This window comes from Emydura macquarii, unplaced genomic scaffold (assembly GCF_026122565.2).
Source record: "Emydura macquarii macquarii isolate MOO-44397 ecotype Brisbane River unplaced genomic scaffold, CSIRO-AGI_Emac_v2 contig_1043, whole genome shotgun sequence".
Taxonomy (NCBI): domain Eukaryota; kingdom Metazoa; phylum Chordata; order Testudines; family Chelidae; genus Emydura; species Emydura macquarii.
In genome coordinates this window covers 21,268,309-21,280,663 of record NW_027131180.1, presented here as the reverse complement: position 1 = coordinate 21,280,663, position 12,355 = coordinate 21,268,309, and the positions used below count along the sequence as shown (strand labels likewise).

Sequence of the window (12,355 nt, the reverse complement as noted above, 5' to 3'; positions counted from 1 at the left end):
GTCCATGCCAGTGCAAGAGCCTAATGTCTAAAACAGAGGTTCACAAATGGGGGGGACATGCCCCTTGGCAGGGACATGGAATGCATTCTGTGGGGGCATGAGAAGGCAGAATGGAGAGTGGTGGCTGCTGGCTGGCCAAGCACCCTACTCTGAAGGCAGTGCTGCAGCCAGCAGTGCAGAAATAAGGGTGGCAATGGTATGGTATTACTTCTCTGCTACTGCCCGCGGCGGTGCTGCCTTCAGAGCAGGGTGGCTGGCAAGCTATATACTATATACTTAAATGGCTCTGTTAGATTCAATGCCTTACTATTTTGAATATTTAGTGAGAGTTGCGTGTTTGGTTTTTGTTTGTTTTTGTTTTTTTTTTTTAAATCGGTATATGTACTTGTGTGGCATTGGGGGGACGTAAACTACTACAGATACAAAGGGTGGGATGTGATTAAATACGTTTGAGAACCACTAGCCTAAAACTAGGATATGGTATAAGTTCCTTTCCTGCTCATCCATCCATCTGAAAAGAGCGTGGTCTTCTGTGGATGCTACTCAATATACTGGTATGACACCTAGGAGCATGTGAAACAAAGAGTTCAAGTGGCCAGACTTTTTGTTGTCAACATTACCTGGCCTCTCACAAGATGCAACAGTTAATACAAGAAATAAATTGTAAAACAAGCTCACAAAAACATGGCAAATAATTAGTGTATGATACAGGCAGAAATCCAACTGCACAGTTTGCTAATGATGAGCAATAATACAAGGATAGAAACAGAGTTAGAAACAATCAGATTTAGCAGTAGTTCCTTTATTGACATTATGATCAATGGCATAATAAGGAAACCCTTTCCTTCCACCCTTTATCACCTGTTAAATTTCCTGTTGAGCTGCTATTGCACAACATTAGATCATGAAAGTGCTGAACACATGGCCCAGAGCCTGAGACGAGGACGAGGACGTGTGAGGAATACTTTTAAAACAAGTATAATTTTGTCTTAAATGCAACAGAACCACTCATCAATTACCACATCTAACTATTTCATATAAATATCTCTTTAGCTCCAACTACTGCCAGATAAGGTTATTCCTGTCCTCTTTATTCTCTTCTCCCCCTACTCTGCTCCAAGGCAACTTCAGTTACTTAAAGTACCCTTATTGCTTCCATTTCAGAGCCCAATGAAACAAGAAAATGGTGGTATATCAGAAACCAAGCCTGCACTACATGATGAAGATGACTCTGATTTCACTCCCCTCAAGTCTGAAGACAGTGGCATAGGTCTAAGTGCCTCATCCCCAGAGCTCTGTCAACACTTAGGATTGCCAAGAGTGACTCTTGAGAAGGATGATGTTTGGAAAAATGGGGGGAGCATTCAGAAGACTTTGCACTGTATCCAAGAGTTAGTTGCTAAGTTTGCCAGTAAATACATTTTTGGGGTGCATTTACAAGACTCAGGTAATGGCACTATTTCAATAGCAAACATGAGCAGAGGTGAGAAGAAAGAAGATAATTACAGAGTCACTGAAAATGCCAGCAAGAAAAAGAATCCCTGGGAAGGAAAACAAATTACTGTACCTCAGTTTAAACAAATGCTTTCCGACTTGTTCACAGTTCGAGGGTCACCATTTAAACAGAAAAATCTGGAGTCTCTTCCCCCTGCAAACCATGATCTTGGTAGTAAAAAGGGAAAAGAAGAAGAATGGGACATTGATCAGGTAATGCTTGATTTGGGAGACATGAAAGAAGACTGCAGAGAGGCCTTTGCTGCAGCTTGTCACCTTCTACTGGATTGTACTACCTTCCCAGTCTATCTTTCTGAGGAAGAAACAGAACAATTATATTTATCTCTGTTTCAAGTTCCTGGTAAGAAGTGTTTTCTTGTTCAGTTAGACAAATAACTTCAGTGTCCTAGAATGTAAATTGTACTACAAACTAAGTGCATAGTGTACTAGGTACAAACTGAGAATGTGCACACAATATAGCACGACAGGGTGTGTGTTATGAATGTAGTTGTAGAACATTTTGGGTATTTGGAAGGATGTAGCAGGAGACTGAAGGCCAAATGTTTACTGCATCCAAGACAAGCCCGTATTAGAGTGCGTCTTGTATCTTAGAGTTGAATATGTTTTTGTACTTTGTTCTCTTTTGAAATACTGTTACAAGTATCACCTCCAAAAGAAAGTTGGGAATGGTTTTTGGTGTTCTGGTTCTGGATCAAACCATTCTCCCCACCCCCTCAGACTCCCAGGGAAAAGAGGGTCAACTCAGGCTAACATACCACATAAGAACAATCTGCATAATTAGGGCTGGTTCCCAATGACAGTTCAGATATCAGCTTCTGTGAGAACAAGAGTGGGCCTTTAGGGAAGGATAGTCTTGTCGTGGACACAGGACTGAGAAATGGGTGACCTGGGTTCTGCTTCTGGCTTTGCTACAGATTTCTGATGTCCATAAAATGGGGACCATACTTACCTGCTCCCTGGGCAGTTGTGAGTCTTTAATGTTGAAGTTCTTTGAGATGCTCAGATGGAAGATATTTCAGTTATACAAAGTGTTATAATTAAAGGGTTTGGCGTCAGATAGGTTCTGAGTTCCCAGAATATCATGATGGAGTCAATAGAAGCATTCTTGGTTCCAGTCTAACTTTTGGGGTTTTTTTCCCGCCTGCTTAGACAATAGCAAGTAAAGTGTTTCCAAGGAATTAAAAACAACCCCACTCCAAAACTAGAGAATTTGTGGTAAGGAAGGGTTGGGTGAGTAACTTTCTGTAAGATAATTCATATAGAACCTACATGAATAGGAGAATGAATGTTAATATTTTTTTTTTAATTATATCTTCATGCACATTCTTAACTTTCAGAATGGTTTATCTTTTCACTTGATTGTGAGGGGAATGTCTGGGCTCAAAGTAGATAATGAGGCACTAGTCTTTTCAAATTCTTGTTCAGGGATACAGTTTTCCAGAAACAATCCAATTAAATCCCCTGGATTTAAAGGAGGGAAACTGAGTCACAAATCCACCCAGTTTAGATTTAATCAATTTTGGTCTGGATTTATACAATTTCAGACAGAATTGTTGTCACTTACAGTATCTGAAGATATATTTATGCCAGACAATAATAGCCAACAAGATGATACAAAATTACTCAAGCTAGTTAAGCCTAAAGCAGACTGCAAAGAGTTAGTTACAAGGGGATCTCACAAAACTGGGTGACTGGGCAACAAAATGGCAGAAGCAATTGAGTGTTGAGAAGTGCAAAATAATGCACATTAGAAAAAATAATCCCAGCTAAACATGCAAAATGATGAGGTTTAAATTAACTGTTACCACTCAAGAAAAAGATATTGGAGTCGCCATGGATGATTTCCTGAAAACATCTGCTTAATGTGCAGCAGTAGTTAAAAAAGCTAATATAAGGAACCATTAGGAAAAGGCTAGATGATAAGATAGAAAAAAATAATGCCACTATATAAATACCTGGTATGTCCAAAGCTCAAATATTGTGTGCAGTTCTGGTTGCCTCATCTCAAAAACAATATGTTAAACTGGAAAAGGTGCAGAGAAGTGCAACAAAAATGATTAGGGGTAAGGAACAGCTTCCATATGAGGAGAGATTAAAAAGACTGGGATTGTTCAGGTTAGAAAAGAGACGACTAAGGTGGAATATGATAAAGGTCTATCAAATCATAAATGGGGTGGAAAAAATGAATAGGGAGGTGGTGGTGGTGTTTACCACTTCATAAAACTGAAGAACCTAAGGGTCATCTGGTGAAATTAATAGGCAGCAGGTTAGAATCATAAAGTTGGAAGGGACCTCAGGAGGTCATCTAGTCCAACCCCCTGCTGAAAGCAGGACTAACCTCAGCTAAATAATCCCAGCGAGTGTTTTGTCAACCCACAGTTTAAAAACGTCTAAAGATGAAGATTCCACCACCTCCCTAGGTAATCCATTCCAGTGCTTCACCACCCTCCTAGTGAAAAACTTTTTCCTAATGTCCAACCTAGATCTCTCCCACTGAAACTTGAGACCGTTGCTCCTTGTTCTGTCATCTGCCACCACTGAGAACAGCCTAGCTCCATCCTCCCTGGAACCCCCTTTCAGATAGCTAAAGGCTGCTATCAAATCCCCCCTCATTCTTCTTTTCTGCAGACTAAACAAGCCTAGTTCCATCAGTCTCTTCTCATAAGTCATGTGCTCCAGTCCCCTAATCATTTTTGTTGCCCTCCACTGGACTCTCTCCAACTTGTACACATCCTTGTTGTAGTGGGGGCCCCAAAACTGGACACAATACTCTAAATGCGGCCTCACCAATGCCGAATAGAGGGGAATAATCACTTCCCGCGAACTGCTGGCAGTGCTCCTACTAATGCAGCCCAATATGCTATTAGCCTTCTTGGCAACCAGGGCACACTGCTGGCCTCATATCCAGCTTCTTATCCACTGTTACCCCTAGGTCCTTTTCTGCAGAACTGCTGCCTAGCTCATTAGTCCCCAGTCTGTAGCTGTGCATGGGATTCTTCCATCCTAAGTGCAAGACTCTGCACTTGTCCTTGTTGAACCTCATCAGATTTCTTTTGGCCCAATCCTCCAGTTTGTTTAGATCCTTCTGTATCCTATCCCTACCTTCCAGGGTATCTACCACTCCCCCCAGCTTAGTGTCATCTGCAAACTTGCTGAGCGTGCAATATACCCCATCTTCCAGATCATTAATAAAGATGTTGAACAAAACCGGCCCCAGGACTGACCCCTGGGGAACTCTGCTTTTGACCGGCTGCCAGCTAGACATGGAGCCATTGATCACTACTTGTTGAGCCCTATGCTCCAGCCAGTTCTCTATCCATTTTATAGTCCATTCATCCAATCCATACTTCTTTAACTTACTGATAAGAATACTGTGAGAAACCGTATCAAAAGCTTTGCTAAAGTCAAGGTATATCACGTCCACCGCTTTCCCCACATCCACAGAGCCAGTCATCTATCTCATCATAGAAGGCAATCAGGTTGGTCAGGCATGACTTTCCCTTGGTGAATCCATGTTGACTGTTCCTGATCACCTTCCTCTCTTCCAAGTGCCTTAAAATGGATTCCTTGAGGACCTGCTCCATGATTTTTCCAGGGATTGAGGTGAGGCTGACCGGTCTGTAGTTCCCTGGATCCTCTTTCCTCCCTTTTTTGAAGATGGGCACTATATTTGCTTTTTTCCGGTCCTCAGGGACCTCCCCCTGTTGCCACGAGCTTTCAAAGATAATAGCCAATGGCTCTGAAATCACCTCAGCCAATTCCCTCAGCACCCTCGGGTGCATTGCATCCGGCCCCATGGACTTGTGTATGTCCAATCTTTCTAAATAGTCTTGGACCAGTTCCTTCAGCACTGCAGCATGTTCACCTCCTTCCTATTCTGTGCTGCCCAGTGCAGTAGTCTGGGAGCTGATCTTGTCTGTGAAGACAGAGGCAAAAAAGGCATTGAGTACCTCAGCTTTCTCTACATCCTCTGTCACTACGTTGCCTCCCCCATTCTGTAAGGGGCCCACACTTTCCCTAATCTTCCTCTTGTTGGTAACATATCTGTAGAAACCCTTCTTGTTCCCCTTCACGTCCCTTGCTAGCTGCAACTCTAATTGTGCTTTGGCCTTCCTGTTTTCATTTCTGCATGTTCGAGCAGCATTTTTATAATCCTCCCTAGTCATCTGACCAAGCTTCCTCTTCTTGTAAGCTTCTTTTTTGTGTTTAAGTTTACCAAAGACTTCTTTGTTAAGCCAAGCTAGACGCCTACCATATTTGCTATTCTTTCTGTACATCGGGATGGTTTGTTCCTGTGCCCTCAATAAGGTTTCTTTAAAATACAGCCAGCTCTCTTGGCTTCCTTTCCCCCTCATATTAGCCTCCCAGGGAATCCTGCCCATCAGGTCCCTGAGGGAGTCAAAGTCTGTTTTTCTGAAGTCCATGGTCCGTATCCTGCTGTTCTCCTTTCTTCCTTTTGTCAGGATCCTGAACTCGACCATTTCATGGTCATTGCTGCCTAAGTTGCCACCCTCTTCTACTTCCCCTACCTAATCTTCCCTGTTTGTGAGCAGCAGGTCAAGAGAAGCACATCCCCTAGCTGGTTGCTCCAGCACTTGCACCAGGAAGTTGTCTGCAGCACTCTATCCAAAAACTTCCTGGATTGTTTGTGCTCTGCTGTATTGCTCTTCCAGCAGATGTCAGGGTGATTGAAGTCCCCCATGAGAATCAGGTCCTGTGAACTGGAAACTTTCCCTAGTTGAGTAAAGAGAGCCTCATTTACCTTGTCCTCCTGGTCTGGTGGTCTATAACAGACACCCACCACAACATCACTCTTGTTGTTCTTGTTTCTAAGCTTAACCCAGAGACTCTCAACTGGCTTATCTCTAGTTTCATACTGGAGCTCAGAGCAATCATAGTCTCTCTTACATACAATGCAACTCCTGCATCCTTTCACCCCTGCCTGTCCTTCCTGAACAGTTTATACCCGTCCATGACGGTGCTGTAGTCGTGTGAGTTACTCCACCAAGTCTCAGTTATTCCAATCATGTAATAGTTTCTTGACTGTGCCAGGACTTCCAATTCCTCCTGCTTGTTTCCCAGGCTTCTTGCATTTGTGTATAGGCACTTGAGATAACTAGCCGATTGCCCTGCTTTCTCAGTATGAATCAGGAGGCCTCCCCTGCTGCATCCTCCTCTTTCTGCTTCCTTGTGGTGTCCCACTTACCTTTTGAGCTTAGGTCTCCGTCCCCCATCAAACTTAATTTAAAGCCCTCCTCACTAGGTTAGCCAGCCTGTCTGCGAAGATACTTTTCCCTCTCTTTGTTAGGTGAATCCCGTCTCTTCCTAGTAATCCTTCTTCCTGGAACAACATCCTGTGATCGAAGAATCCAAAGCCCTCTCTCCGACACCACCTGCATAACCACGCATTTACTTCTGCAATGCGACGGCCCCTACCTGGGCCTTTTCCTTCAACAGGGAGGATGGATGAGAACACCACTTGCGCTTCAAACTCCTTTTATCCTTCTTCCCAGAGCCACGTAGTCCGCAGTGATCCGCTCAAGATTGTTCTTGGCAGTGTCGTTGGTGCCCACGTGGAGAAGTAGGAAGGGGTAGCGGTCTGAGGACTTGATGAGTCTTGGCAGTCTCTCCGTCACATCCTGAATCCTAGCTCCAGGCAAGCAGCACACTTCTCTAGTTTCCCAGTCCGGACAGCAGATGGATGACTCCGTCCCCCTTAGGAGGGAGTACCTGACCACCATCACCCTTCTCTTCTCCTTGGGATGGTGGTCATGGAACCCCCATCCCTAGGACAATGCATCCATTGCCTTCTGATCAACAGGGTCTCCTTCTGATCCATTCCCTCAGATGAGTCTTCCAAATCATTCTCTGCCGTAGTACCTGTGCAGAGAGCCTGAAAACGATTCCTTACCTCTATCTGCATGGTGGGCATGTAGGTTCTCTTTCTTCGGGAGGTCACATGCAGCCAATTTTCTTCCTCATTCTTCAGTTTCTCCTGCACTGCCTTCTCTGAATCTTCCTCACAATGCACAATCACAATGACACAATGCACAATCAATGTGCGGAACTCATTGTCAGGGGATGTTGTGAAGGCCAAAAGTGTAATTGGGTTCAAAAAATAATTCAGTAAGTTCATGGAGGATAGAGCTATCAATTACTATAAGCCAAAATGGCCAGGGATAAAACCCCATGCACTGTATGTCCCTAAACCTCCAACTGCCAGAAGCTTGGACTTGGATGACAGGTTCACTCGATAATTGCCCTGTTCTGTTCATTCCCTCTGAAGCATCTGGCACTGGCCGCTGTCAGAGACAGGATACTGGACTAGATGGACCATTAGTTTGACTCAGTATGACCAATCTTATGAAGTAGGTAGAGCGGGCAAGTTAACACATTCCAAGGCAACAGGAAGTTCTCCTGTATTTCATGATAGTCAACACCTCTTTTGATCGCTTGGTGCGGTCCTTCAGTTCTATTCTTTCAGATTCTGGTTTGGTGTTTCTCCAGTTTGGGTGTTATTCAGTGGGATTTTTTTCTATATTTTCCTTTTTTTTCTTCAATCAGCTTTTAGCACATCAAGCCTTAGGGTTTTATGTAACCCATACATGATGTGTGCACGAATTACAATTTATACAATTTCCGTTGCTGTTTAAACAGTTTATATGTCATTTTGTTCCACATCATCCTGCCCCTGGATTTTCCCAGTAAAAGGCTTATTGTTAAAGGTTGGTGTAGTTTGTTTTTGTTTTTATTTTTTTACCTCAAAACATCCAGTACAACATGTTACCTTTTTTCTGTCAGCAATAACATCATTTTAAGCAATCAGCAATTCTGTGTTTTAAAAAAAAATAAAGGCAAAACCACACTTATGCTAAGTAGGCCTTGGCCTAAATGTTACCTCATTTACATTCATTCACTATCCATAATTTTAAATTATTAAAGTATAGCTGTACAAACTTCTAATCTTACCATTAGCAATCCTTCATTTTTATATTTCAATGTTCCAAGTCAGTATGTTATCCTATTCTACCTCCTTAATCTGCTAGGTGGGTTTGGAGACCATGCTACGATTCTTTTATGTCTACATTTCTTTATCTTCCGCAAACATGGATTTGTCAGGGGATTTTTGTCGCTCAAAGACCAGAGTCTTATATTTGTAATTATTACCAAACCTTGTCAATGACTGTCCTGTTACACATTTTGAGGTGCTTGTATTTTATGGCCTTAATATTTAGTTGCTTTTAAGGGTACTCTAACCCATTCCTCTCTCAAACCGATTAGTCTAGCTGTTAATGGAAGTACCATTAATCAACAGAATGTAAAATGAAAATGCGTGCATTTGGGGTGGGGTGGGTTGGGAGGATGCCGTTCTCAGTAGAATGAGGTTTGCTATGTTGAATCGCTGTTTTAATGGCTTTTCCTGTTCTTTTGGGCTGCTTCGTGATCTCTTAATGGATAATAAAATGTAATTGCTGTTAAGAGTGCCTAGAACTAATGTATAAATGCTTTTAGTTTAAAAGAATAAAAATGTGTAGTACATATCATAGTTTAGTGTGTCAAGCTAATGCTACACATTGAAATATAAGAGTTGTTCAAAGCTCATGATTTTGTGCAACCTAGAAGGGAAGGTAAATTCCATGGAATCCTCCAGATTTGACAAATGTTTGATAAAGTAATCTAACATTTAAATGTTATAAAAGCATTTTTTTCCCCTCTTTCTTCTGAGGAGGTTGTGATACCAGCTTCCCTCTGTGGCTTAAATCCCTAATGACGATATGCTGCTGCGTAAATGACTGCTACATTCAGAATGTGTCCGTCTCCACGCTGCTTGAAGTGATCAACCATTCTCAGTCACTGGCACTTGTAATTGAAGACAGAATGAAGCGGTATAAAATCTCCGGACTCAACCCCTTCTTTGGGAGACTGCAGATGGTCACAGTTCCTCCCATTGCTCCTGGCATTCTAAAGCTAATATCAGAGAAAACAGACTTCTATCAGGTGTCAAACTCTTTACTGCACAAATATGCGTTAGCTAAAATATAAACCAGTCATAATTACATGGATTTTCTGGGATGATTCTGTATCAGAGAGACACAACATTGTGGGTAGTGTCTTCACATTTACCAGAGATTCTCACCTATGGTCCAGTTATATACACTCTGACATAACTTACGTCTCTTATAATGTATCATGGCCAATATTTTCAAAAGTCAGCAGTGATTTTTAGTTAACCTTAACTTTCTTGGGCACAAACGTAAAGGTCCCTGAGTTTTAGAGGGTGGCTGCTCAGCACTTTTGGAAAATCAAGATGCAGGTGTCCCAAATGGGGCACCAAACAGCACTAGTCACTTATGAAAATCTTGATCCCTAACTTTCAATGTCTTCATTTGGTTTGGTTTTGTGAACTTGAAAACTACATTTTGGAAGGATTTTTATGCTCCTTTGGGCTCCCAGAGTGGTGGTGCTCAAAAAAATTGACGGTGGTGGGTAAAATGGGGAGAAGTTGAAAGCACGCTTTTTTTTTTTTTTTTTTTTTTTTTTTCTTTATATGGAATAAAGGTATTTCTGAAGGGTGCTTTCTCAGTAGCAGTTATAGTCCAATAGCCACTTTCAAAAACTGTTGCAAAAGAGGTATATTGAGAGTGTTTAAACAGCTTCCATTTTATCTATTGATAATAGAAAGTAAGAATTTTAACTGGCTGGTGGGCCCCAAAATGCTGTTTAAAGGGCAAAACATAGGAGCAGGAAAAGTAGTTTAAAATGGCTGCTTTTCTTTTTTTAGCTCATCAGTTTCTCTGATCTTTCCTCCAAAATTTAATAGATGTGATAAGGGCAGCAGGAGTCACTTTTCCACATTCTTTGCAACTTAATCCTTTCTTTAAAAAAAAAAAAAAAAGTTTATGCTGGAAATAGAGGGGGAAAGACACTGGATACCATTATTTAAAATTACATACTGTGGTAATAAGGTGGAAGTGTTATACCTGTGCATCACTGGAGATTTAAACATAGATAGGATGTCTTCATTTGATATATGGCTTTGGACAATCAGCATCCATATTATTCATAGACAAAATATTGTATCTAAATCCAGTGGGTGTGTCTTTTAAAAAAAATAACTGATATTTGATCATTCTGTAACGTTGTGAGATGTCCTGTTTTATTTATAGAAAATATTGCTAAGGACAGCTGTAAGGTTATCTTACTATTTCTCTCTGCTTCAGTGCAGGGGCAACTCTGTAATAGATAATGTAAAGAGCAGTTGAAAGGCCTAGCTAGGAGATGTGAATTGAGAAGAGCATGTCTAAGCTGCCAGTTACTTTTTCAAATGGGGTGAGAAGGGGGATCTTCTAAATTTAATTTTTAAACTTTAATTGGGAGCTACTGTTTAGTCATGTGAGGCAAAGGTGGCTCTATCACATTATCACTTCTTTCAACATTTTCCTCTTTGTATGCCAAACTGGTAAAAATATTCCAGTGTTTCATTTCTTACCTGTGTGCCACTTGTGTCACAATTTTTGGTATTGTTTATATGAATTGAGTGTTTGGGGTGGGGGTTAGAGTTAGAAATGGAAGCAGAACTGATTTCCTCACCCATTAATGCACAGACATGAATTGATTGCAACTCCCAGAAAGTGCTATTGTGTTCCCCTAGTTCTGGATTATGAACTAGCCTCTTGCTCTTCCATAAACTAAGAATAGGTAGGATATGTAGGAAAATATGAAACACCCTTTCAGAAATACAGAACACTTCAGTGTTTATACCAAGCTTTTAAACCAGTGGGAAATGGTACATTTTATTTTATATGTTCCCCTAGAGAGTCGCTCAAGTGCTTTGGAATCAGCTAAACAAAGAGACACGGGAGCATCACATTACCTGTGTGGAGCTGTTTTACAGGCTGCACTGTTTGGCTCCATCTGCTAATATTTGTGAAGATATTATTTGTCATACCCTTTTGGATCACGATAAAGTAAGTCTCGTATTACCTAGGCTGCCTCATTATTGTAGTGTTTTACCTCTGGCTTCAGCAGTCAGCTCCCTGGCTGCACAGCTTTAGGGCTTCTAAATCCCTGGCTTCTCTGGAGGTTGAGAATCTCCATCACTCTCCCCGTGCATTCCCTTAGGGTCTCTTGATGAATCAACATAAGGCCAAGTTTAGTCACTGAATGCTATCCACTTCCCTGAAATCACAAATTCTCCAAAATTAGCAATCCTTGACAGCGTTTCTAAATATTTTCCAGATCCATCGGTAATTCTAAAAACACTTTGGGCTAGACACTGACTTATTCTTCCAACCTTATGTTCTGATAAGTCATTTGACCCTATGTCTGGGCCAGCATTTAACGGCTTCTAGATCATGCAATAGGCAAACTCTATTTAAAATGAGCAGATTCCCTTTAACAATTTATTTCCCTATTCTAAAGGTAGATCAGTTCTTAACTTACATGTTAGCTGTCACAAAAACTAAATGAAAGGTCACACTCTGGTGCTATACTATAACAGGGGGCTTAAACCTTCTATGTTTCATTTATTTTACATATATTTGCTCTCACAATTTTGAAACTTGTTCTGTTATATCAGGATCATACTGGGGTTGTCGATATCTGAATAGTCAATAGTTTGGAAATCTACATTTTAGACTCTTATACACATTCAGGGATGATAAATCCTCAGTAAGGTCTGCCCAATAATAACAGTCCCTTCATATTGGCCTTCTTTGTCATACAATCCACAATAATTCAAGAAATTAAAATACTGTAAATGGGAATTCCAAATATGCCTTTTCGTTGAAATCACTAGCAGCTTTTTTTGTGCACTAGGTGCTTTTTGGTTTTGATTGCC

The 12,355-nt window shown here is 41.3% G+C and overlaps 1 protein-coding gene across 2 annotated transcripts in view; it reads left to right on the top strand.

The window, feature by feature from the left end:
- DOP1B (DOP1 leucine zipper like protein B) overlaps positions 1-12,355 on the top strand; it is a 91,836-nt gene that overhangs the window by 40,882 nt on the left and 38,599 nt on the right. For both annotated transcript variants that reach the window (XM_067545290.1, XM_067545291.1), the window contains 3 exons: positions 1,165-1,855; positions 9,245-9,513; positions 11,331-11,483. In XM_067545290.1, coding sequence (XP_067401391.1) covers positions 1,165-1,855; positions 9,245-9,513; positions 11,331-11,483 — 1,113 coding nt within the window. The remainder of the gene's footprint in view (positions 1-1,164; positions 1,856-9,244; positions 9,514-11,330; positions 11,484-12,355) is intronic.